The 27,113-nt window shown below is 38.1% G+C and overlaps 3 protein-coding genes across 5 annotated transcripts; 1 reads left to right on the top strand and 2 right to left on the bottom strand.

Annotated features, from left to right (window-relative positions):
- Window positions 1–832: 832 nt before the first annotated feature.
- Window positions 833–22,532, bottom strand: LOC140950500 (uncharacterized). 3 transcript variants are annotated; one of them, XR_012167191.1, is made up of 6 exons: window positions 20,576–22,532; window positions 17,581–17,775; window positions 16,481–16,705; window positions 12,717–12,927; window positions 11,641–11,786; window positions 2,920–3,059 (listed from the first exon to the last, which is right to left on the bottom strand). XR_012167191.1 is itself a non-coding variant. In XM_073399740.1 (5 exons), exons 1-5 carry the CDS (start codon window positions 22,496–22,498, stop codon window positions 2,809–2,811), a joined length of 2,805 nt encoding a protein of 934 aa, XP_073255841.1. In that variant the 5' UTR covers window positions 22,499–22,532; the 3' UTR covers window positions 833–2,808. The 3 variants fall into 3 exon arrangements, 1 of the variants encoding a protein (XP_073255841.1); XR_012167192.1 differs by having other exon boundaries at window positions 11,641–11,783; XM_073399740.1 differs by lacking the exon at window positions 11,641–11,786 and having other exon boundaries at window positions 833–3,059.
- LOC140950712 (serine/threonine-protein kinase TAO3-like) lies at window positions 5,283–8,887 on the bottom strand. Its single transcript, XM_073399957.1, has one exon. The coding sequence runs from the start codon at window positions 8,024–8,026 to the stop codon at window positions 6,812–6,814; it is 1,215 nt and encodes a 404-aa protein (XP_073256058.1). The 5' UTR covers window positions 8,027–8,887; the 3' UTR covers window positions 5,283–6,811.
- A 90-nt stretch (window positions 22,533–22,622) lies between the features above and the next one.
- On the top strand, window positions 22,623–24,345 carry LOC140950879 (protein jagunal homolog 1-like). Its single transcript, XM_073400100.1, has 2 exons — window positions 22,623–22,873; window positions 23,789–24,345. The coding sequence occupies exons 1-2, from the start codon at window positions 22,692–22,694 to the stop codon at window positions 24,138–24,140; spliced, it is 534 nt and encodes a 177-aa protein (XP_073256201.1). The 5' UTR covers window positions 22,623–22,691; the 3' UTR covers window positions 24,141–24,345.
- Window positions 24,346–27,113: the final 2,768 nt, after the last annotated feature.

The raw sequence follows: 27,113 nt of genomic DNA, 5'->3' as shown, positions 1-27,113 counted from the left end.
TATTTTTTCAGCTGGAAATTGTTCTTCCATCCAACTATTCATCAATATTTTTTTCAAAAATTTGGATGAAATCAATGAAGAAAGACCAAGGGCAGTGCCTCTCCTTGCCTTTCAGTAGCTAAGAAAGTCAGATGCCTAACGAGAGCCTTGTTACGTCCATGAAGCTAATGTGTGTCTGCTAGCCCCGTGACTGCTTTGTTCTAATTTTGGGGTAGATTTTCTATTTGTTTTTCACTGGCTGGAGATGGGGCGAAAAGACGTTCACAAATTTCTTCGTAGACGCGCGGTTTTGTTTTGTTTGGAACGAAGACCCTTGAGACCGCGTCGCTCGCTAGGCGACCTCCTTAAATCTTGCTTCACTCTCTTTGAGGCTACCGACAAACTCCTGCCCAGTGTTATTGATTTATTTTACATCCGTGTTACCAATAAAAAGAAGCCGATCTGGTGCAAGTCTAGCGAAACAGATAAGCGTGAAACGAAACGGGTGTTAAGAAATTTCTTTTTTCCCTTGCCACACTAGCCTGAATTTCCGACACCCCTTCGAGTCGCATACTCCCTCAGTGACATTTGAGCCGTTAATGCCGTCAAGTGATGTCACTGAGAGAGCATGCGACTCCGGGGTATGTCGGAAATTATGGATATTACCACCCACTAAGTGTGCTGGATTGTACCTCGCTTTTCAATTGGCTAGTCAAAACCATGTAAATGCTTCATTGTAATTTCAAACCATGTATTTGATCGACCGCTGGCCGCTCCATTGCCGGATTAGCATAAACGCTATTGGCAATTACCTTGATTAAAGAATATAATTACCATAACACAAACCACTGGATTAGTGAATTTTGACTGCATTTATTGCATTTTAAGCAGACAATGAATTCAGCAACATTGTTAGAGAACAAGGAAGTATACAAATAAGGGCAGTTAACCTCCCTTTGCAAATAATCTCCATACTATAGGCACCTCTATAGAAAGACGTAAACTTTCACATTTCCCTTACTCTACAATACAGAAGTATATCAATACACACTTAGATTTGTCCAAAAAACAAGAACCACAAATTCTTCCACAGAGCACCACACACTCGTCACAAGAAAACATAACATGAAGTGGTTTATCAACACAACTGTTGCAGTTTATAATAAGATAGATGTAATTTTATAACAATAATGTAATATTTAAAGACATTTTTACAAAACACTGGATCAAATTCTACAATGAAGGCATGCCTAGAAAAAGCCCCAAGTAACTGATGAACTAACAGAATTTTCTTCCAATAGGAGAGAATTTGACATCAACAGTTACCTGGGACTTTATTCCACATACTATGCCTATACATTCAACAACACATTCTAAATTGCCTACCTTTCAGATAACCAGACAATTTGTAGCTTTTAAACTATCAGGGTTGGTCCCAAACTACAGTATACCTATGAGCTCCTTTGTACAATTCGATAACAGTCGAATGGGTGCATGGAAGAAAGGCCCCACATGACTCTGGGGTATTTCCCATTTACATGTGAAAACTGGAATTGTTAAGGGTTTGAGTTAACCATTTAATGTTTTGCACCATTTCATTTGCAAAGTTTCAGAAAATTTGGACTGTGATTTGAGGCGATGGAATTTTTTCCCACTCTTTTAAGTCTGTTCACCTGATTCGGATCATTTTTACATGTCGTTCTCCAACCATGTCAAATTTAACAGTTTATGTTTATGCAAGACTTGAAATGGTAAGAACCCTTGATCTCTTGTGGAATTTTATTCTTTCTTTTATTTCCCAAGCAACTCCAGAAATGTAAGGAGAATATGGCAGAAGTTACTAACAGAAGTTACTGTCTTGTAACATTTTTCCAGGAGCTCATTCAGTTGTAACTTTTTTTTACTGTCCTTAACCCTTCAAGTCACAATATTCACCTACAAATTCTCAAGAGTGACCACAGTACATTCCTTAGTTGAGAGAATTTGATAACAGATCAAAGTATTTCACTTAAGTAATCATTTCATAAATATCCACAAACACATTCTCCCGACTGACCACAATACATTCCTTAAAGAATAACTTGAGAGAATTTGATAAAAGCTCAAAGTATTTTACCAAGGCGATCATTTTCAGAGATTTTCACTTACAATCCTTCAGACTGACCAGTCTATGAATTTGATAATGATCAAAGTATTTTCTTAGGTGATCATTTCATAAATTCTCATAACCTTTTCTCTTGATTAAATATTGATGTTGTTAGGAGAAAACTGATGTGGGTCACTCTTGGGACTTGAAGGGTTAATAGACTGTTCCCTCATTCCTGTCAACAAACACACTGCTTCTGACTTGAGGATGAGGTGGCAAAATACAGTGATTTGTAGTAAATTTTTGCACCCAAGACTCAACCTCATTTCATGGTGTGTGTTCAGTAGAGCCAGGAGCCCATAACCCGGTGTGTGCAACTGCCATACTTGGCCTATGCAATGGCATTTTCACAGATCAGTGTTTATTTTTAGCACCATTTGGCAGCACTTTTTCCTGTGAAAATGGAAGCACTGTCCTGTATGAGTGCGCACCCATAGGACGATAATGACCAAAAAAATGAAAGGATAAAATGTTTTCAAAACCTTAGAAAAACTATTTTCAAGTCTCCGGTTTTTGCCATTGGATTTGTAATGCTTATTTGATAGTCAAAACTCGCAGAAAAATTTGATCTACACATAAAATGGTCTGTAAAAACGCCGTTACACAGGCACAGTCAAGTAGCTCACTCCAGGTTATGGGCTCTTGGTAGAGCGTAATGTGGGAAAGGACTATCAGGAGTTCCACTAAACAGCAGACATGTCAGCATCTTCAGGAATAAGGCCCAAGCCTTTCAAAGCAAAGATTGCTGCTTGTGCTTTAGCTTGTTTTTTGTTGCCGCAGACCACAGCTGGCTGATATTCTGTACCATTAACCAATACTTTAAACAGGAACTGCTTGTGGTGAGCTGGGCCATGGTCAAAGATCAAGGAGTAGTCAGGTAGCTGCCACTTCCTTTTACTGCAATATTCTGCCAGGGCAGAAACTGGATGCTTTCCTAGAATAGAAAATTAAAAACCCAAATAAGTCACATAACATTAATGATAGCTTGCTCATGACAATCTTGGCCGTTTTGAATTACTTGGTACTAAGAGTTGAATTCTGAAGTGTGAATCACCTGACAACAACAGATTTAGCTCTTCAAAGAGCGGATAACTTCAACAAGTGGATGAAAAACGGTAATAATTAATTTATTTTCAATATCTACATATGGGGACTGCTATACAATAGACTCCTTTAGACAGAACTTTCAAACTGTGAAAAGGAGGGAATAATGGCAAAAAATAAAAGTGAGGATAAAAATAATAATAATAATAATAATAATTTAGCTAGCTATGTAAAGTTGTCAGCTCTTTGAATGGAAGCTTCAGTATTTCTTACAGAAACAAAATTACACATCTGCCTTCAATGTTTTGTTCCATAAAGATCGGGTGTGGTGTCACTGGAATCTTGGAGGAAATCAGTTCTTCCTGTCACCAAGGTAAAATATGTAGCTGGAAAAAAACCTATATATCCACCAATGCAGTCATGTTGATCAATATTAACCTGTCAGAATTAGATGGCAAAATCTTTCTGTTTAAATTGGTTGGCACTCTTTCTACAAAATTTTTGACTGGCCTAAGCCAGGTTTGGCCAGCTACTTCTAACAAATTAATGGTAAATTAAAGTGGCTTAGCAAGGATTGTATTATTTTTAGCTCTCTTAATTTGATTGATCTACACTACAGCTGACTCTACAATAATGACATAAGAGGAATGCCCAGGAAATCAACAAAAACAGCCAAGGCAGGTCAAACTTCCCATTGTTAACACACTGATTTTCTAGTGAATGGAAAATTGATTTTATTCATTCATTCAATATTCCATTGAATTACATATTGTAGTATGAGATGAAAAGGAGTGGTAGCATTGATCCATCGCCGTAAAATTGCTGAAAAATGCTGAGCATCATTACTACCATTACTTTCACTTGCTCCTAACAGAGGCCAGAGAGAGAGCTAACCAAAAGTTCTCTCCGGTAAAAACTTAAGAAATAAAAAGCCCCATGCAAAAGAATCTGCCAAAAGAGTTTCATTTGAATGGTAGTACCATAGCATTTCATCCACAGTTTTAAAAGTTTCTGTGACAAAATCATCTCTTCATAATTAGGTATAGGAGTTATAAAAAGGTTAAAAGCCACCTTCTGACATGATAAGTAACTACTGCAGAGAAATTTAACTTTTTATATCAAATAACGAGGGCATAAGTTGTTTACATGAACAGTGGAGTAAAGTGGCAGTCATGCACTTTTTTTCCTCATATTTGGGTCATGCCAAGTTGCATGTTGAATGACTGTCATTTTGTGTTTTTTCTTATTACAGCTTATTTGTAATATCTTGCAACACAGCTGTTTGTATGTGAATATATGCTGCTCAAGATAAGCAATTCAGTAAAGTAAATTTGTGAGTATCCCTGAAGGAAGATAAACCAATGTTTTTAAGCTTGTTAGTTGTAGTATTCAACTTATCCCTGGGAGGTTAACAGTGCAAATCTCATGTAAGACACCAAGAGTTTTCTTTCCCAACTAATTTTGATACTTGGAGCATATTATTAAAGTTATTACTGTCAAACCAGCAAAACCATGAACACCAGAAATATTTCTGGAATGTTATTATGTAGCAAGAAAAAAGCCAAACAGGAGTGAGAAAACTAAACTGCAAGCATTATGTTAGTTTGTGGTTTTGTGGCTAGCTCACGTGTCCATCATTGATCTTTGCTATCACTGGTCAGAACAGAAAAGACATTCCTGAAATATTTCAAGTGTTCACGGTTTTGTCAGTTTGACTGTAATAAACAGACCTGCATTGGTGGATATTTATCTTCCATTTGGGTTATCTAATTTCTGGATCTTTCATTCTTGGGTACTGACAACTTGAAATTCAGAACTAATCATTCACCTGAAATGAGGTCCACTTATATCTGGAATGTAGTACACAGTCTCTGCAAATTATTAACATTTAACCTTCACAACTGTGTAACAGGTTAAGAATGCACAATTAGCTGTATGTCCTGTTCACATCTCACCCATATATTTATCTAACATTCACAACTGGAACCATCACTTTCACCCCCCTCCCCCACTGTAACAATATTATTGCTGTAGCCTAGTAACTATACCATCAATCTTCAAAAGCAATTATTTTTTTGTCAATCACTTGTCATTTCAATGGCAGCCTCTTCAATATCATTTCACACGTTTTATTTTTGAATAGCAGCATCCATAATTTACAGGGTTTTAAATATTACTCCTAATCTTGTCAAACTCAAAAAAAATATGAACATCTAAAATATTTCTGGAATGTTTACTGTCTTGTCACCAATCACAGCTAAGATCAGGGCAAGCACACCCAAAAACCACAAAAAAAATTATCTTTGCTGCTTGTAGTTTAGTTTTTAAATCCACGCCTGATTGGTTTCCTCCTTGAACCCAATAACATTCCAGAAATATTTCTGGTGTTCACTCATGTTGCGATATTCACAGTAATACAGATAAGCATAATTTTCAGTTGCAAATGTTCAACTTTTTAAGCAACATAATTATTTGTTAACTTTCAAAGCAAATAACGATCTCTCTTATTCTTTCTTGTACAGTCTATGTTTTCAATAGGTGGTTTGGACTAATTTTTTTAAAACCTATTATTGTAAGTCTTCATTGTAATTTTTTGTTATTTAGTGGGTGTAACTGGTAGTTTTAACTATCTACTTGTGCTATGATAATATACATAGTTATTTTTATTTTACGACCACTGTCTTTTTTACTGTTGTTAAAATATGTTTAAAGCTAAGTATAGTATTTGTTTTCATACTACACCATTTCCATCCACAATTTGCACTGTATTTACTAAGTTTTACTTATTAAAACTGTATTTAGTCACTATTTCCATGTTATATATAATCAGCACTCTATGTTGCCTTAGTTTACAATAATTTTATTGTCACAATTTGAAATGTCAATGCAAACTGTTTGAAGAATCCAAAACATAACAGTAATTCTGAATTCCTGGGTATTATTACTTAATTACTATCATCAATGATGGTAACAGGACTGAGTGGAGTCCAATTTGGACTGTAATCATACGAGTGATTAACAAACATGGACGCCTGAGTAGCAGGAGTCGGATTATCATGAGTATGATTACAGACCGAATTGGATGATGGGCATTTTCAGAGTGTTATATCCCTAATAACAAGTGACTATGGCCTTTTCTGGTTGTTATTTGTTAGTTAGCCATTCAAGTGGCCCAGTGATGAGAAACCGAAAACAAGAACAACACTATTTTCCTCCTCATCATGCTTTTCAAATAATGAGTTTGAAAAGTCTCCCCTGGTCTGAAATATGATGCAAGTTACAAAGTAACATTTGCAGTGGAAGTTTTGAAATTTAAATCTTGTACTGGTAAGTCTAATAAAATTATCCTCCTTTGCGATTCCAGAGCATGTGCTCATACTCAATAATGCAAAAAGTGAAATGAATAATAAGATTACACATTTTTCTCTATTTCATGATCAAGCATGTTTTGAAAGCTGCTTTTTTTTACAGGTCCTTATAACCATGACCCAACAACAATTATCAGCAAAGCTCACATACAGTCAACTCTCCCAACAAATTTTAAGACGGACACATCCTTCAAGGCGACACCCAGAGTTAGTCCCTGCAGTTCTTCAGTTCTTCCCCATAATTCAAAATAATGTTTTTGAAGCACATACTGGATCAATTCCCCGGCATTGGAGTACATTTCTTTGGTTTCTTTTTATGGAGTGGTATGGCTGGCACCATAAAGGGTGAAGTTCCCAGGGCACTCTCTGAGTCAACTTGCTGTTGATCTGTGCAATTGGTGATGTCTGCATCACTACCAACTCTTGCCTTCTTGGTCTTGAAAGGAAGCTGTGCACTTGCTTTTTTCTTACTGACACTGTCCCCTTCTTTTGTAGCACCAGACTTCTCTGTATCTTCTCCTTCACCTATGGGATCACTGATAATCATCTTTTTCATCTTGCGGTACATCCGATCCTCAAGGGTTCTGACAGCCTGTTTGGTTCTCTTAACTAGGTTGTAAAGGATGTCTGCTGGTCTTGTTTGCACCACAAATGCATGCTCCAGAAGATCTTCGGCTGTAGGCCTGACAGAAGGCTGCTTCCTCAAGCATTCCTGCACAAATTCCACAAAACTAGAAGACCAGTTTTCTGGGGAAGAAAGCATTGGAGGATCATTCTGAGCAATATGGTAAAGGGCACTCATTGAATTCATGTTAAACAGCGGAGGGTCTCTCTCAGCTAGTTCAACACAGGTGATCCCTAAGGACCAGACATCTACCTTGCCATCATACTGTCCTTCACCCATAGCTAAGATGACTTCAGGTGCCATCCAGTATGGTGTACCAACAAAAGACTTGGCGCGAGCCAACAGAGCTGCAGAGCCAAAGTCCGCCAGCTTGACTACTCCATTCTCAGTCAAGAGGACATTTCTTGCTTTCACATCTCTGTGAATTCTTCCACTCTTGTGCAGATATCGAAGTCCCTGTAGAGCATCATGACATATTGCAGCTATTTCAACTTCCCTCAGTGGTTTCTTGAGAACTTCTAAGACATCTGACGCTGATCCTACACAATATTCCATCACAAGCCATGCTGTGTGTTCTTTCAAAAGGCATCCTTTACAGCTAACAGTATTCTTGTGGTTACAGAGCTTCAGCAATTTAACTTCCTTCAAAATAGCCTGCCATCTCTCCCTGGGTTGCTTACCATTGTAGGACATCTTCTTGATCGCTACAACCTCGTCTGTTTTGATATTTTTGGCATAGAACACTGTGCCAAAATTGCCACGACCAATTTCCCGTAAATCAGTAAAAAGTTTTTCAGGATCATGGTCATCAAATAGGTCTTCATACTCTGGATTCTTTAATAGCTCACACTTGGCTAACGACATGGCAGACACAGGAACCCACTGCACTGACCACAAGATCACAGAGCACTTGGCCAACACGTCGTTATTCTTGCTATCCTTTAAAGGATCTTCACAGACTACCACAATATGTCACAGTATGCTCCAAGAGTTCAGCATCAAGTGATTTTCCTTACTGTGTATCTCAAAGCTTTTGTTCAATAACAGGAGATGGCAAAAAATTCTAACTCTTTCTCCACAAAGCAAACAATAAATAATTAAAAGAATCACTTTTCATTGCTGGCACTCAGCAGTAAATGTCGATGTAACAAATTTAGCATTGTGATAAAATGTATCTGGTTGCTAAGTGAACAGAACACCCTGCACAGGAATTTTTCTCTCGTACTGGGGAAATGATCATGAGAGCAGAGAAAATAATAACATTAAGCTCTCGGTCAAGGTTATAAACAGCTAAAAATTATTGTAGGCAGCCTGAATCTGAACCATGAAGAGAGGTTGTAAGCCAAATGAAATCTCTACTGTGTATCTTTGCAGTTCAAATTTAGTCTGCTGGTTTAAACATTACAGAAAAAAATATCATACAACTCATTACATGTGCAATTATTCATAACTCATACTGGGCAGGTATGTTTGAAGAACTGTCAAATCTGCATTAATTTTTTAACGTCAACGGCGTCAAGTCTTCAAGATAACAATACAAGAAACATCAAGTCACGTTTTTTATTCACAGTGACAACAGTTCTAGAATAATCATCATCAGCACTCAGTGCAATATTGACTTTGTAAGATGAATGATCATAATAAAATTGTTATAAAAATGTAAAATAGCATTTCTTTGAATAAGTTAAATAAGAATTTAACAAGATTTTTCCATGAAGTTCTGCTAAATTTGTTTTTTGAGATATTCCAGAAAAAATAGTGAAGTAAATATGACTTATTTTACATGAAATTATTCATAAGTCACACGGTGAAGGAATATACATCTCATCTATAAACATGGCAAAGATACTCAATAAACATCAAGTCACGTTTTCTTTTTCTTTTAGCAAATGAAAATACATATGATGACATTTTATAGAATGATGAACATCAAGAATAAATTAAATGCCACACAAACACTGCGGGATGACTAGAATAAAAAAAAAGTTTACAAAAAGACAAATGATCCAAGTTTTTAAAGACATAATTATTTCTGCAGGGCTTGTGCCATCATGAGTTTACTTTAGTTTAATGACTTTTTTTTTTCCTGCTTATTAATGTTACAATCCAAAGAAGTAACTTCAAATTTGATTACCAGTACAATGACAGTTATATTATTTTCTACGAAAGTAACAACAAAACGTTGGGCAAAATAAAATGTGCCTGTGCACAACATTTTCACAATTCCAGAATTTAACCACTGAAAACAAAAATAATGTTACTCTTATGAGTTAACTGCACGTTTTAATTCTGAGTGCAAACTATTTATGTCCACAGTTATATTTATTGTGGATATCCTTGTTTAACCTCTACATTAGACTCCAAAAAGAAGAATTTCTACCATAGTCTGTTATCTCAAGGCAGACAACTGAGCATTTGCAGATGCTTGTGCACATGAGAGTTTCCGTCAGCAAACACTGGACAATGGTGGAATAATGGTGCGACCTTTCACAAATGTCCTGCACATGTATAGCCTTGTTTTCTAAAAATTAATTAAATGTAGATATCCTGCTTTTACTTACAGGGTTCATACAGATTTTTGATCCAAAATTCAAGACTTTCTCCAGACGTTTTCCAAAACTTCTTTTTCCAGACTCAAGGTTGTCAAATAGGTCATCAATAGAGACATTAAAAAAAAACAAAACAAAAAAACAACGCAGGAACAAAGCTTTTTCCATGATGGCAGGTGACATTTAATAAGATTTGACCTACACAAAAAAAATTTCACTTGTTAAGCGCTTGTTGTAGCTTAAAAAAAATCTAGACTTTTATCTATGTTTTCAAGACTTTACCTCTATTTTCCAGTGTTTTTCCGGGTCTGGAAAATTGCTGGGCAAATGTCAAGACTTTTTCAAGAATTCAAGACTGTGTACAAACCCTGTACTTTAGATTCAAAAAAAGAATTTCTACCGAGTCTAAAATCTTCAGGCAGTCAACCAAACATTTGCGTCTGCAGTCAGGAGAAGAGAGAACATGCTTGTGCATGCAAGAATTTCTGTTCATCAACAGATGCTATCTACATGGAGCAGGATTAGCTCAGTCAGTAGAGTGTTTGACTGCAGAGCGGGAGGTCACAGGTTTGATTCCCAGGACCGGACCAACACTCAGACTGACTGACCAACAGACTGTCCCTTACCGTAGCTATGTGACCTGTCAGTTGTGTAGTGGGAGTTGCATCTCAGGGATTTAGACATCAAATGTTGTCTTTTTGCCTTTTGAGAACAGGAGTACTTATAACAGGTGCTTTAAAATGCATGGTTGTAAATCAATAATATTTAGAAGTGTGGATTTGAATCCAGTTAAATGTACATTGGTGAGATGTTACACCATTTGTCAGCAAAGGTCAAAGAGCATCTGTTGAGTTACAAAGTCTCATGAGCACATGAGCAATCTTACTGCTTTTCTTGATTGCAGACACAGATGCCATTGCAAAAAATCATTATCCAGGCACCTGCCATTCAAAGTGACGTTAGTTTCTTTTCTCTTAAATTGCTACCTGATTAATCGCAGATACTTTTCGGTTCGTTTTTTGTCAACAATCTACAGCTAGCATTGTGTGAATGACTTGAAAAGCCCATTGCAACTTCTCAGCCATTTTCTGCAATGTCCTTGTGGGAAATATATGCACAGTACCGTTCAAAAGTAAGTTGACAGTCCGTTGCGAGTCTCGCTTGCTTGTTTCAAGCATGTTTTGCAGATGATAAATTTAGGGTTTTCATCTAGTGTGGACCAGCTATTGCCTTATTATTCTATCTAGACTCTCCTGCATGATGCACGTTTTTGTGTGTATTTTGCATTTAAATGCAGCATATTGCAAGCACTTTATGTGAGTGTAAATGTTGCAATTCCCATAGCCTGTACTGCAAGTCTGGATAGGGCAACCACCTCATCTCTGGGAGGTGTTTGAAGGAGAACTTTCAGAACAATTGCAAAATAATGAATATCATAGCTTTTCCATTTTATATCCAAGTTTAGTTGTAATCATCTTTCAGTACTTAATGGTTGCAAGATCTTGTTTGTTGAAGCCAAGAAAGTGTTACTTAATATTGTGTCAATGTAGAAAAGAAAAGAAAAATGTAATCGAGATCCACTTTCAACACACTAATTTGTTTCAGTGATTCACAAAACCAGTTGCATCTTATGACCTCTTCAGTTGTTTGCCACACAATATTTGAAATAACAGACACGCCTCGTAGCAATGTACGAAAAATACCAAAACTAATCCTTCAAAACCAGGTTCATAACATGAAACTAGTTCTGTATTAAAATCGCCAAAACAAATTAGTGTGTTCAAAGTGGATCCCGATTAGATTTTTCTTTTCTCAACCGACATAGTATTAAATTTTATGATGGTCTAGAATAGATAGTTCTGAATTTCACTCAGGACCCAAGAATGAAAGTAGCCAGGAACTAGACAGAGCCATTGATAATATTATTACCTGCCTTCAACACGGTGATGATGACCATTTTCATGGAACGAGCTTCTTGCTGTGCTAAAATTCTCAGCAACATCGGATCAAGAGGCATTGCAAATTGAATTGCTTGTGCGCAGACTTCACTAAGAAAGGACTGAAGCCCTTCACTGCTGGGGGAGAAATTCATTTTGTTTTATGCATCACCATAGAATGGCACAGTTTACTGGGCCATTCTATGGTGACTGGGTTCTAAAAGCTTTTAAGGTGAAAAGTTGCATGATGATGGCGAGGAAAAAAACTAGAAGTGATGCAGTAAAAAGAGTACAAAAAATTAATTATAAGAATGTACACATAGAAAATAACACATTATCATAAAAGAGAAAAAACATGAAAGGCACACAATGATGGCTTCCAACAGCGGATAGCCACAAAAGAAAGCAAACTGTATGATACAAGTACATTGTATGAAGATGAGTCTGATAGATTTGTTAAAGGATGACAAGCAATTCGAATTCCAATGCCTCCTGAAGTAATAATATTTAATTCTACATGTACATTAAACTTTAATGAACCACAAACAATTTGTCCTGATATGCGGTAGAGAAAGAACTGTGGGCAATATCTTAGAGGTGTCCTTTTGCCTTAAGGAAAGCCATCTAGCCTCTTAGCAGACAACATTTGCTTATGCCACAGTAGAGTGTAGAGTGTACACTCCTCCAGAAGAAAGTGCAAAGTGAACTCAGAGATTGCGGCATATGAAACTACCTTTTTTAATCTTGATTACCTACAAAGCTCAACTCAGCATTGTAACTACAACTCTCTTGCTCAAGTCTGATAAAAATTTGTAGTCTTAAAATCAAAACTTTGGCCTCCAAACTGGCTATAAAATAATGTATCCAGGCACTTTTCTTTACAATTTACAAGGAAAATAATGGTCTAGAAGTATTTTACAAGCAAATACGGTTTACTACAGTGTAAGTAGTGCCATTACTTGTACAGTGTATGCTACCACTGAGCTGAACCTTGCATACCAAAATAAACTACAGTGTACAATTTATAAGTAGTATTATTTATAATAATGAAAACTATAATATTTGTACCTTGCAAGTCCAAAACTGCTGGAGTGCTCTTCTTTGCAGCCTTTTCTTTTCCTGCACTCAGCCCTTTCCTATCAATTTTCACCGTCAGAGCGATGGGTTCTGCATACCCTTCTCCTCTTTTACCAATAACTTGTCCAGGTTTCCAACCCATTTTCTGTAGAAGCTTCATTCCAATTCCTCCAGAAACTGGTGTAAGGTTGTGAAACATATCCTGCCATGGCAAAAGAATAAATAACGATTATTAGATGAGGCTTTTGTGATATCAGGAATAATCAAGGTCAAGGTAAGCGTTATCAGCCAAGCTGAAGGCCAAGGCTGATAACACTTACCGAGACATTCATTAGCGTGTATTCTGGATATCACAAAAGCCAAATCTAATAATAATAAAAAAAACAATTAACACAGTTTGACATTGCACTTGGAAATCATGCATTGTGCACACAACCTACAGATTAGTCAGAAACCTCCAACTTCCAAAATCAACTGAAGCTTCTTAGTCAATGAGAAGACAGACAGTGAGTGCAATGTATAATAGCGGAGCTCTGGCGCGCAAAGCGCACCTGCGGAGCACCATGGGTAAGTAAATCTACCCATCCCAGAAAATTTGGTAATCACGTGACCGTACACCGCCCTCAGCCCGCCCGCCTGTCCGTCCGCACCACAGGGCAACCAATGTTCAATCTCACACTTTCTAGCTAGTTTGGGAGCACAGGAAGACTGAGATTGCAGACATATTGCACATCAATCTTGTGATCAATTGACAGCTGTCAAAACAGGGTATCCGCTGATCAGTATCACCTGATCGTATCGTGGGCTCAGGTGTCGACCCATCGAGCTCGAGTATCTTTTTGAAGTTATCCGCTGACAAGTTACTATTTTTCAAATGATTGCAGGCTCAAGTTTAATTTTTCAATTCATATGAATTATGTTGTGTTTTATATGTGCCGCACAATTAAAATTTTGATTTCAAACTGACCTCGGCAGCTAAAAATTAAGCCAGTTTTTACAGGCAGGGAGGACATGCTAGTTGCTTTTGACTTTTCTCACCAAGGTCACGCGTTGGTCACGCTCTACGTCCAATTTTTATACTCTGATTGGTCAAAATTTGACAGGTGAGTTCACGCGGAAAATTTATGCAGCATCTTGAAACTTGTTTACTTTGACAGCTGAAGCTGACAGAGTTTTGTGTCAACTTGTGATGTTTTTAACTGTTTTTTTCCACTGAATGTACAAAGTGAAATTCAGCTGCTATCAAAAGTCTTCTGTTATTCATGGCTAGTTTGTTTAGTGGGTTTTTGGTTGAGAAATACGTCGCTTTGGCAAAGTCGGAAATCCGATTTCGGATGGCATCGTTTTCGTTTTTCACCTTGCTTGATGCGTAAGACGGTTGAAAAGTCTGAAGCGATTCTGGCCTTACTTGATAGTTTTCAGTGCATCTCGAAAGGTAAGCCTGAGTAATTATTGTATTTGATGTTTGTTTTTTATATCTAATTTAATGAAGTCGAGCGTAGTTTACGCGGCTATTTGGTTTATGCACGTTTGTAAGATTTGAGACAATGATCTGACCGAGAGTGACCGAGTATCAGGTTTGATTATAAGCTTATGGAACTTTAAAAAGCCTTTAGACATTTTCTCACCGCAAATAGAAAGAAAACGTTCCAAAGAATATTTGGTTATAATTCTGGCTGTAAAAGAAAGCTTTGAGCGATTTTCTTGCCTCAAGTTCATCTTTGAAAAAAGCAAACACCAGGAAGCCGGCTTAAAATGTAAACAAGGATTTTCAGAGACACTTTAATACTTGTCTTCGTGAATGAAAATTGTTGTCTCTGTATATGTTTCACCTTATTATTTTCCCTTTCTTTATTGATTGTTAGTAGTCTCTTTTGCAATTTTAATCGCTGTGCCGTTTGTTTTCAGTCGCTCATGAACATCGCTTGCAGGAGTAGTCAAAATGCCGCGCGTATCATATGCTTTTGAAGATTACAGATCGTTATAGAATCATTAAATAAAAAATAAACATAATAAATTCTTTATTGCATTGAAGCGTATAACTATATTAATCTTAATTTAAACAGTCGACTTGTCAAAAGTGAGAACCGGCTAGCCGTATAGGTGATTTTGGAAATTTTTTTGACGGTTTCGCTAAAAGCTAGCCCACGCTTGCTTTGATCGTCCTGAATATTGAATGAGTGCAATTTGTATTGCAAAAGTGTGAAACACTGCATTCTGTCCGAGGTCTGTACGATGAAAACGGCGCCTCATGGTACTGTTTCACCTCAGATGTGATGTACAAAAAGTATAAAAGGTTGGTTTACACCTCCCCAGACTTGTTGGCAAGATTTTGTAAAGTAAACATGTCGAACGCAAAAAATTCGGCCTGATTTGTTTTCCAGGCATAATCTACTGTGATCAAGAGCCATTATGGCTCTTAAATGTGATCGAAGATGATTGCTATTTTTTGGGTGTGCATATAAAGGCTATCAACTCGATGTAAGATTAAGTTCACTCTTAGCTTGGACTGTTTGCAAATTATTTTTCCCGAAAATCACGTAGTCTTTCCCTCAAAAGTCACATGAATGTGCTCTAAAGTTAACTGATTTGTGGAATAAAAGTTTATTGTTTGATTTGAATTATAAATTCGAGTTAATAGGAGCTTCGCTTTTAGCCCTGGCTAAATCTATATATTAATATAAATTATTGGTTAATAAATGATAAATATAAAACTTATATTGCCCATATACCATACAAATAAGGTCATACACCCATTAATGAACATACGTTAAGAATACAATAAAAATCACACATTGACAAGAATTACAAAGTAGACAACAAAAGAGTCGGTTAAAAAATATTTGAATATCATTCAATTCCAAATTGGTCTTGAAATTGTCATTCAAATCTACTAAAGCTTTATGGATGTGACAAATAATAATATATCTAGGGTGCAGAGAAAGTCAGTTTTATAACCTGCCATTCAGGCAAGCTCTAGCTAGTATGTACTACATGTAGCCCACAAGTCATTTCAACTAGCCCCCAAACCCTTTTTGATTAGCAGGATTGATTACAATCCTTCTGTAATTTGAATTTCCCCCCAAAACAGCACTTGCCCATCGGGCAAGTTAAGAACAAAAATCACTAGCCTGATAGCAAAATCCACTAGCCCCGGGCTATCAGACACAACTCTCTTTGTGCCCTGATATCCTACACACAGGGGTGTCACTAGGTACAAGTGGCTGGGGATTGCCCCTAGCTTCTATGAGCATGCCCCTGGCTACTTTATCATAACAATAACAAGGAAAATAGGACCAAAAGAAATTCTTAGCTATTCCATTGCCCACCTACCACAGTAGAACCTTCATAACTTGAACTCGGATAAATCAAATTCCCGGCTAACTTGAACGACATTTCCTTTTCCTTGATCAAAATCTCACTGAAATTTACCCCAATAACTTGAATTCCCTGCTAACTTAAACTGTTTTTCGTTTCCCTTCAGAGTTCGAGTTACCAGGGTTCTACTGTAATTGTATATACAGTGCACCAGTCAACTTGAAACCTTAGTGACCGCCCTGTATATTATAGCTAATCTAGTAGATGAAATAATAAGATTTAAAGTAAACTGCTGCAACTGCTGCTCTGGACAGCACGAGGGTTAGACAATCCAGAGCAAACAGCATCAAGTCAGAAATAGAAGCAAACTTTGATATTTTCATAGTTATTAAAGCTTAGACCGGTCAAAAAGCAAAAACTACAAGTAAGAAAATTACCTTTTTGGCCCATGCCTGGAAGCCTCCTTGTAAATCTTCCTTTGGAAGAAGGTTCTTAACAAGCTCCCCAGTAAACTGACCAGGTTTCACATTTGACTGACACCAATTCTGCATTTTCATTTGAATTTCCTGCAGAGTTAGTAAGGCTTCAATATCATTAGGGTCACTTTGAAGACGTCTTTGAGCTTCCATCCTTTTCCCAACAAGCTCACTAATGTCAAGTTTCTGAAAAAGAAACGACAAAATGTCACTAATTTCATAAACTACACGATAGTCTTAGGAATGTAAATATTTTCTACATGCAACAACTGAATTGCCAATTGGAGGTAAAATACCTGAGACATTCAACATTAACAGCAGGTTCCGAGATGGAGATCACCTGCAGGCAGCCAGGGTGCAAACTACAATGGGAAACTATAGCAAGCATGCACTTGCCCAAAAGTCATTTCAACAAGCCCCAAAAAACTTTTTTGATGTGCAGAATTGATTACAGTTCTACTGTATGTTGAATTCGTCCAAAAACTTTGTTTGCCTCTCGGGCAAGTTAGGAACATAATTCACTAGCCTGACAGCAAAATTCACTAGCCCTGAGATATCGGACACTACTTTATTTGCATGCTGAACATGGTTAAAAAATACTGGTGACTCAGCCACAAGTAAGCAGAAGGGATGTAAGCAACTATCACATAACTTAAAATCAGAGAATAGAAAGAGATGAAGAGGCAAACTTGCTTTTCATTTAATCTACCCGAAACAACAGACAGCACACAGCACAGCATGGAATTTAAACACTGGTGTATTTACACAACTTGACAGTCCTGAAAGGTAGCACTGGCAATCTTAGTTGTCACATAAAACTCTGTTAACCCTTTTAGACCCAACATCAACATGCATCTTCTCCACACTGTTCTTCATACATTTCTTATGGTACTGCTTGAGAGAATTTGTTCCAATATCACAACATTTCATCTTTGGTGATCATTTTATTAATTCTCATTAACTGTCTGTTTGATCACGCAGTATTGTTGTTGGGAGAAATTGGATGTGGGTCACTATTGGGGCTTAAAGGGTTAGACTGTACAAATGTACATTTAAATTACCTCAGTAATTGGTGGTGCAAATACTTCATTTATCTGCTGTTGTTGATTTGCAGAGCCATCAACATCAGCTACTATCCCAGCTCCATCATTAACATGTTCTTTCTCTCTGTGCTTACTACCACAAGAGACCGGGAACTGTTCCTGCAATGGTTTGCTTGGGTCGACTGCTGGGAGACTGGGTTTGTTCATGTTGACCTACATGCAAGCAAATACTTGATTAATATATGGCATAGTTACATTAATTTATCAAACATCTTCAATTTACAGTGACAAGACCATTTGCACTGTACACTGTAGAGATCTATAACTAGTCATAGCTATCACCAAGTGCCAACAAGCAAAGATTTTACCTATATTTGTGCACTGTTCAATTTGTTTAAAAATGTAATGAATTACCATAATTTATGAAAAAGAGATTAAACCTAATTTGACCACGTAAGCGAAAATTACCTTGAAAATAGTGTAAACTTAAAGCAAGGGACTCACATACACCAACCCACTTGACAGCCTGGCCAGTACCTCACGCATGTGCACAGCCATATCACATTGGCAGTAGCAGCCATGGATGGCTGTTTCACCCTTATTGGGGTTCACCAGCAAGGCAAAGCCGTTGGGTCAATGAACTGGGAAAAGCTGTGTCTGAAAGACCCTTTACTACCAAGGCCAGTGCAAAACACTCTGTTAAGCACTAGCTTCACACAACACGTGGTAGCTGTTGGCTGGGAACCACACAGCAGTTCTCCCACGACATGCGCGGGGAAGGTGGATCACAAGTTACCAGTAAATTAAAGCAAGGGGCACCAACCCACGTGACGGCCTGGCCAGTCCCTCAAACATGCGCACAGCCATATCATGTGGGCAGTGGCAGCCATGGACAGCCGTTTTGCCCTTATTGGGAATTATCAGCACTGCATAGCCGTCGGTCAATGAACGGGGAAACCCATGTCTCAAAGACTCCTTACTGCCAAGGTGAGGGCAAAGTACTACCTTAAGCGCCAGCTCCACACAACACATGTGGGAGCTGTTGGCTGGGAACCACATAGCAGTTCTCCCACAACATGGGCAGGGAAGGCGGATCATGGGTTGGAGTATGAGTGCCCCTTGCTTTAAGTTTGTCTTTTGAAAACAGTGAACTAAACTGTTCTACTGCAAAAAGAATCTGAAACCCCCACTTTACATACCAAATTTTTCGAGATATTGAAGTTCATGTTGTTGTCTAAAGTTGCGCGCATGTCATTTTGTGTGGAATTTAGTGGTATAATAATCCTTGAAAAATCATATTAAAGTCCGTGAATATTCAACATACAGACTTATATTTGGTCTCTTTTTAAGGCTAAAAAAATTGATGGTGCGCAAATGAAGCCTTCTGAATAATTTTGCTTCAAAGACACAAAACATTTTGCAGCATTATTAATTTCCCTAAAGGCATAGAATAAAAAATAGACAAATGAGCAGCCATAAAAGCCCATATACACGAGGGATTTTGCTCCTGGAGCATGCTCCATGGGCACGCTCCGCGAGCAAAGCTCCTCCGTGTGTACCAACGATTCCACAGATATACTTTATCCTCGGGAGCAGAATTTCCACCCTGCAAAATACTCCATGATATTTAACCGGTTAAATATTTAGGAGCAAGCTCCCGGGGCAAATAGAGTGAACTTGAAAACGCTCCCTCGTGTGTACTGACACGTGCAAAATGATCCGGGAGCATGCTCCGGGAGCAAAACCCCTCCTGTGTATCGGCCTTAAGCATATGATGCAAATTCAAATGTAAATAAGGCAGGATGAACCCAGGACTCACAAGCATGCACACGGCTCGTGGATTCTCTGTTCTGTATCATGTGTACGCTCATAAACAATGCATTCCCTGTTCCGTGTTACGTCATAAATGTTGCCTTACATTGCTATATGTTACACTGATTCAAGATTTTTTCTGCCCCTGGAACTATCATGCATGGCTCTATTACAGTGTAGGCTACTGCCTCATGGCCTCGCGTCTTTAAAAGGCTGCCTGTTGGCAATGATAATAATAATAATAATAACAAAAAAATCTCCTTGTCCTGGCGTACAGATGAGACTGTTAAAACCCTGCCTTCATTTATTCAACTGTCCTACAGGCTAGGAAAAATATGGCCGTACATTGATACAACTTAAAACAATACATGCACGTTTGATATTCACAAGAGTCTTTGTCATTAGGGAGCTTAAGCAATGACATCGGCATCAACGGGAACGGCACAAAAGCAATAGGTATAGATTAGGCAAAACAACAATTCTGCACATGCATCATGTTTTTTTGCACATTTATTTGCCGTCACTGCACAACGACAACATGAAAATGCCCAATTTTACATTTTGTGGAGAATAATTATGAACACAAGACAACAACATTCTTTTTCTTTTCCTGAACTTTGATACAGTCTTTCAGAAGTCAACTCCAGAAAACATTGCTGACATTTGACAAACTGAATGAGATGGAATAAGCGCAATAAAGTTTGAAGCAGCGCGACGTCACTCTTTACGAGACAAAATTCGTAGCTGTTGTCATCGTTGTTGTTTGAGCTCCCTATTATTATTATTATAATCACAACTATAACAAAATTGTCAAATCTGATTGGCTCTCAACTGCCCTGATTTCAGCCTTAATTGGACAGTTTGATAGGACAGTACGTGTCATGCCTAAGTAATTGGACAGTACGCGCCATCACGCACACGCTTAAATGGCTTTTTTTTTCACTGCTAGCAAAACAAACTTTTGAATTTCTTGTGTTTTGGTTTAAAAAATAGCCATTATATCAAAATTTTGTTAAAGTTATGATTAATTGGTAACAGAACTTAGTGTCGTCCAATTCGGTCTGTAATCATACTCGTGATTAAACAAATCGGACTCCCGCTTCACAGTCGTCCAATTTTGTTAATCACTCGTATGATTACAGACCGAATTGGACTCCACTCAGTCCTGTTACCATTACTTATTTTACTGAAGTGAACTTACAGGAAAGATAACTGGTGGAATGGTGATATCAGGTTTCTCTTTCACCAAAAATGGATGATGTGTCACAGTCTGAGTTTGCTCCTCATCTACTTTACTGCCATCCTCACTTTTAACGTTTTCACTATCTTCTTTTTCCTCCTGTAATTTTTTGCAGAAAGCTGTCAGCTCTTCAATGGTCTTCCCTCCAGCTTTCTGAGCAACTTTGACCTGCTGTGAAGAGAGAGTAGTAGCAACTGGCTTGTCAGTTACGCTAGACACATTGTTTGCAGTTGCTGTGTTTGTTTTTGGATTTGGTAACACCCCTACAGTTTGTGTTTGATCTTTTGACTTAGACTTTGAACGAGATCTGGTCCTGTTTCTGTCCCTTGATGTTGACCTTCTTCCTTTTCCTTTTGAGTGTGAGAGAGACCTAGACCTTCTTCTCTTTCCCTTCGATACAGATCGAGATTTCCTATTTCGTATGTGAGATCTTGACCTTGATCTCCTCACTCTAGATCTTGAGCGAGATCTCCGGCCACTCGTTTGTCTTGACTTAGATCTTGAATCAGATCTGGAACGTGAATCTCTCCGTCTTGAATAACTTCTTCTCCTTGAACTCGATCTTCGAGACCTTGAAGTTGATCGTGACCTCCGTCGAAATGAACCTGAGCCTCTCCTCCAGGGAGGAGGTGAAAACCTTCGAAAATTCCTAAATACAGGAGATCTCCTCCTTGATCTAGAACGTGTTCTCTTATGCCTTGGTGATCGCGACCTTGATCTAGATTTACTACGTGAATGAGAGCGGGAACACGACTTTGAAAGACTTCTTTTTTGGTTTCGTTCCTTAGAACGTGATCTGGACTTTGTTCTCTTTTGCTTGGTTGATCTTTGTTTTGAATGTGACCTTGACTTTCTTGACTTACTATGTGAGTGAGAGCGAGATCGTGACCTTGAACCACGCCTGTTTCTGTTTTTTCCTGTAGAATGTGACCTAGACTTAGACTTCCTCCGTTTGGCTGATTTATTCCTTGAGGGTGACCTTGATCTGGACTTTGATCTAGAACTTGATCTTGAATGTGAGTTTGCTTTTTTTTTATTTCTTGAGCTTGATCTAGATCTGGATGTTTTGCGATGCACTGATTCCTTAGAACATGATCTCAACCTCTTTGCAATGTGTTGGTCTCTGGAGTGTGACCTTGATTGTCTTTGTTTCAAAGTTTGAGATGACTCGTCGTCTGGTGATCTTGATTTACCCCTTGAATGCGAAGGACTGTTTTTCTGTTTTGACTGAGTTACTTTCTCCTCTGATTTGCCTCTACTGCTAGATCTTTCTTTTTCTTTTTTCGATGCTGGGGAGAGATTATGCAAGTTTAAAGTTTTGACATCCACACTTTCAGCATTACCTCCTTCGTTTTCGTCTTCCAACGTTTTGGATTCAGACACAGCTATTTCTTTACACTTTTCCTTAAAGCCAAGATCTGCAGAAGATGAAACTGTCTCAAAAGCCTCCTTAGATTTTAAGTTATTTCGTTCTTTGTCCGAGCTAAGATCTTTGTCATCTTCGTCTGCTCTCTCCTTTTGCAGAACAAAATCAGATTGGTCAATTTCATCAGGTGATTTTGACCTTGACAAAAGCGGACGGCTCTTATGTGGCTTAGAATTTTCTTGTTCAGTTGAACGCGACCTTGATCTGGAGCGTGATTCCGAACTAGATCTGGATCTGGATTTACGTTTTCGTTTCTTGTGCTTTTTCTTGTCTCTCGACTTTGACTTGGACGAATGCTTTTTGTGCTTGTGCTTTCTCGAGCGCTTCTCTACTTTAGGAATATCAACATCATCCTTGTCTAATTTTATCGAAGAATTTACATCTTCTACTTTTCCACTCTCTTCCTTCATGTACACGGATTTTAAAACGTTGGCAAGTTCGTCAGATATAAAACTCATGCTTTCCTAATTTCACCCGTGAAAAAACAAAATGGCGACAGTGTTGCTCATAAACGCATGAGCAAAGAGTAACACCGCTGACATGGAACCCAGTCACCTCAGAGATCAGAGATAAGACGACGATCAGAACGGATGTTATAGAGAGTTAAAATTTTTGAAGAAACCGAATAAATCATCTTACGGTTTTGAGATCATGGCCTCGAGAGATGGACCTCGTGCTTCTGGTACGGATGGATCAGACTTTACACACAGACAGCGTGTGGCTTCCCACTACAAGGAAAGCGTTCAATGGAAGGCCAAATTGAAGGCCTGCCTTTGTTTCCAGTTAATTCTTAACCTGGGTTTCGGAGCTTGGATCACTGCAGCTTACAGTGGGTAGGTTCGTAAATTTGAATGTGAAGTAAATTTGCAGAATCAATAGTTGGTAACGGGAGCTTCTAAGTTGATATATGTGTGAACATCAAGACCATTCAACAGGGGGCATCCCATTTTTGTACGCAACCTCCCCCCCCCCCCCCCCCCCCAATTAAATTCTCCACCACTTGTAGACGTGCGAGAAAATTTGTAATAAACTCAACTTTTAATAAAGAAAACAACACGACTCAATCACATTCTATTCACCATGTGTTCGCACGAAATCACCTGATCATGTTTCCCAGAGTTCCACTACACTTAGACAATGGTGGGTTCCGAATAGGAGGCCCAGACTTTTTCCTTCAAAGAAGCCGTCAAAATTTTTACCCTTAGGGCATTTGTTTTTAAAAATCAACCCTTAAGGTTCTTTAGGGTGTTATTTTTCAAAGGGTGATGACAAAAAATTGAGGGTTCAGATTTCAGCCGTTTTTAGGGTTGCGGATATATTGAAATTGAATGTCCCCAACCCCATCCTCAATTGCGCGGTCAGGTAGGTTTTACATGAATGCATCCAAATCCATATCCTATTCCAAATAAAAAATGGATTTAAAATGGTGCCTTTTCCTGTAGGGAGGCCAATTCTTAATTACCCCATTCAAGCTTGGTTCTTCTTTAGAAGTTTTCTTTAGTTTGAATATTATACGCTGTTCTTACTAGAAAAATTTTGAATGAGGATATCCTGTTCCATTCCAAATCTTGAGTCCAAACATTTTCTAAAACATTTGGACAGGGACTACAGCTGTAGCTAATCTTTGAGCACAACAAGAAAAAGTTATATGACCTCCTAAAAAAGGGCCTCATGCCAGTAAGTGGGCCTGATACTTATCTGGTTTGCTTTTCATAAACAGATTAACCAGGTTTGTTCACCATACACAGGTTAAGCAAGGCAAACCTAGAGCCCTGGGAACTGGCCTGGTTACTGAGCATCATTCCTGCAGTTGTTGGACTTGCAAGCCTTCCAAAAAACAATATTAAGCAGATGTACATTTGTGCATGTGGAATTCTGCTTATTGGAGTGGGTCCTTTAGTTTTTGGAGCTTGTGCCATGCTACAAGATATCTTTTTCAACATCCGTCAAGGAAGAGCCCCTGCCTCACAGGAATGGCAAAATGCACCGATGAAAATGGCTGCTGTAGCTTTTGTTATACAGTTTCACGGCATCAGCCTGTACTATGGAAACAAACTAATAAGTGCTTGGAACTCCAAGGGGGAGAAAAAGACATCATAGTAACTGAACAATACGCACACATTATATCTGTCAAGATCATATATGGGCCATTTTGATATTGCCTGTTAGACTGGTGGTCTGTTTTGTCAAAAAGCATTATGAGAATGTTTGGGGGGATTCAAAATTTGATCAGAAACTGGGTCAAAGTTCAACCCTCAAAACAGTTCTATAAACAACACAGTCTCCACTTCAAAATGGCCAATTTCATGAAGTTCCTGTTGCTTCTGGAATTGTTTAGTAGGGTCTAACCTCCACTGACACCATAGTCCTGACCACGGTTGTTCAAAAGGTAGTCTGCTTTACAACCTTTTTTTTGTCATCATGCACTGCTCCTCCCCACAGCATTACGTGATGACACAAAGAACGGCTGTGAAGCAGGCAGGTGCAAAGAAAGTAGTGTCCGACAGCCTGGGGCTAGTGGATTTTACTATTGGGCTGGTGAATTCTGTTATTAACTTGCCCAATGGGCAAGTGAATTTTTTTGAGGAATTCAAATTACAGAAGAACTGTGAAATCAGTCTGCTCATCAAAACGTTTTTGGGGCTAGTTGAAGTGATGTTTGGGCTAGTAAATGTTAGCTTCAGCTTGCCCGAATGGCAAGCTGTAAAAATGACTTTCTTTGCACCCTGAGCGGACTATTCATGTCAAAAGCCAGATAGCAGATAAATCACTACACTCCAGGTAAGTATTTGAGGAGCCAATTGCATTATCCACTGGATAGAGATTTATCTAGTGGATAGCACTATTCACCTTTTGAATAACTGCAGACTACACTGTAAAACCCTGCATTTTTAACTTGTAGTAGACACCACTTGTACTTGCTAGTGGATGGAAACACTCTTTGCAGGGTATACATCTAAGCTCAAGAAACCTCCCTCAGGTGAACATGACTGTGTTAATACAAGACAGAAAATCCACTTCAAGAAGTCATTTATGGGTAGCTATTTGTGGTTCATTCTTTATACTGTTGAAGCTCCTCTTGCGACCACTCTAGTAGGTGACCAGCCAGTTACAACCTGCAGAATTGTGACAAATGCTCTGTAATGAAAAGCTATCATAAGTGACAATTCCCACAACTGATGGTCACACATTTGTGAGATATTACACGTATGGTCTTTTCTTTGTTGCGAAGTTACCGTAAGCAACCACTCATTCAACACTTGCAATCCATAAAAGCATTCACTTTGTGATCAGATTTAAGATAATGTTTATTAAGTAGTGATCCTGGTAAAAAGGGAAACAATATTTCTTTTGTTATGGCACAATACGCTTTCCTCAGTTAGGAATGTTTTCATTTTCACACAGAGAATGCTAAAATGTACAAAAAGGCAGTCTACGAAATAAAATATATTAAAACTCCATTTTTAAAGGGAGCTTTTTTATGTTAAAAGATTTCAACCAATAATAAGGGTTGAAAACAATAGCCAAGGAGAGTTTCCTATGATTTATTTTACATGTTCATCACCTAGGATTTCTGTGTTACTTAGACTTAAGGGATTTTGTTATAAAGAAGTTGGTTAGAAAACAAGGGGTTAATATTCTTGCTGCTTTGCTGAGATTAATTTGCAAAACTTGATGTTTAAACCAATCAGAAGTGTAGTAGAGACGTGTTCATTGCGTAGAGACATGTGTTCATTGTGTTTGATTCTTTCCGTCTAATCTGGACCATTACTTAAACATGATCACTGAAAGTTCATCAACTTTGAAAGGGATAAGTGATAAAAAAACCCGTTTATTATATTATTACCTGTTATAATGAACATGAGTGTATTGACAAATTCTATTGTCAAATGGTATTCCTTTCTCATACCTAGTTTACAGAAAACTGCACCCCTTTTAATTGCTGTAAATGCACAGTCTTAAAAATATGAATAAATTACAACACCAGGAAGCTTTCTTGTCTTTTCACCTCCACAAACAATACCATAAAATTCCGAAAATAAGCCCAGGGGCTTATATTTTTCAAAGGCCCTTTTTAAGGGGCTTATTTTTGGAGGGGCTTATCTACGGAGGGAAATTTGCATTTCAAGATCGATTGGGCTAGCCTTACAGCTGGCAATAAATCTACCATTTTTTCTTTGTTTTACTATATATTTGAGGGCAATTTTCCAAGTACAAGGCCCCGGGGGGCTTATATTTGGAGGGGCAAATTAACGGAGGGTTTTTTACGTTACCAGTTTGGGGGGCTTATTTTCGGAATTTTACAGCGTGTAGCTTAGCCCTTTTAGATCCTTTTAAAGACTGGAGTGACATTATTTCCCTACCCTTTCATGTACCTCAAGCCTGAAAAAATACCCCTTTCAGGCAAAGTAAAATAATTGTATTCAGCTGGTATAAATAAAATTTTCTTTCCTTTACTTCTTACAGCTCTTTGAGTTTTACCTACCTCCCTTAAGTAAAAACAGAAACTCATAAGGGGTTGAACGACCCCTTATGGGTTTCTGGTAAAAACCAATACCCAGTAGTTAGAGTACTGTATCAGCTTATAGGGCTGTCATTAAGAGCTGGGGGCTGGGGATTTCCCCTGGCTACTATGAACATGGCCCCTGGTGACTTTCATAGGAAAATAGAAGAAATAATTATGGAACCAAAAGAAATCCCTAGCTGTTTGATCCCCCGCCTACTTGGTGTATTTACCCAGCAACTTGAAATCTTAGTGACATCACTGAGCTTATGGGAGGTTACATGTACAACAAAGCTTACGCATCACTTTCACAAGTTTTGGTGGATCAAGCAAGCAAGACACAGCTCATGAATCCAGAATAATATTATTTATTAAACAGTTTTATTATTTATATACAATGACTATTTCTCTTTCTGTATAATAAAAAATGGACTGTACATTTCTAGTATTGATAGATAATTTGCATTACATGCAGGTATTGAGAAAGCCAATTACTTATGTGGCCTTGCATAGTTTTTCAATCATTCTTATTTTAAAGATTCTCATAGAAGAAATAAGTCATATGCTTT

The sequence above is a fragment of the Porites lutea genome, chromosome 1, assembly GCF_958299795.1.
Source record: "Porites lutea chromosome 1, jaPorLute2.1, whole genome shotgun sequence".
In the NCBI taxonomy this organism is placed as follows: domain Eukaryota; kingdom Metazoa; phylum Cnidaria; class Anthozoa; order Scleractinia; family Poritidae; genus Porites; species Porites lutea.
Note: the sequence above shows the minus strand (reverse complement) of the source record. Positions and strands in the feature narration are given on the sequence as shown.

What these genes read in the sequence shown, in the direction of transcription:
- LOC140950500 (XM_073399740.1), bottom strand. Translation starts at nt 22,498, where the DNA reads ATGAGTTTTATATCTGACGAACTTGCCAACGTTTTAAAATCCGTGTAC. An exon ending in TTCCACCAGTTATCTTTCCT is followed by an intron (nt 17,776 to 20,575) that starts GTAAGTTCACTT and finishes GCTTGCATGTAG; the next exon opens with GTCAACATGAACAAACCCAG. An exon ending in TTGCACCACCAATTACTGAG is followed by an intron (nt 16,706 to 17,580) that starts GTAATTTAAATG and finishes TTTCTTTTTCAG; the next exon opens with AAACTTGACATTAGTGAGCT.
- LOC140950712 (XM_073399957.1), bottom strand. Translation starts at nt 8,026, where the DNA reads ATGTCGTTAGCCAAGTGTGAGCTATTAAAGAATCCAGAGTATGAAGAC.
- LOC140950879 (XM_073400100.1), top strand. Translation starts at nt 22,692, where the DNA reads ATGGCCTCGAGAGATGGACCTCGTGCTTCTGGTACGGATGGATCAGAC. An exon ending in ATCACTGCAGCTTACAGTGG is followed by an intron (nt 22,874 to 23,788) that starts GTAGGTTCGTAA and finishes CACCATACACAG; the next exon opens with GTTAAGCAAGGCAAACCTAG.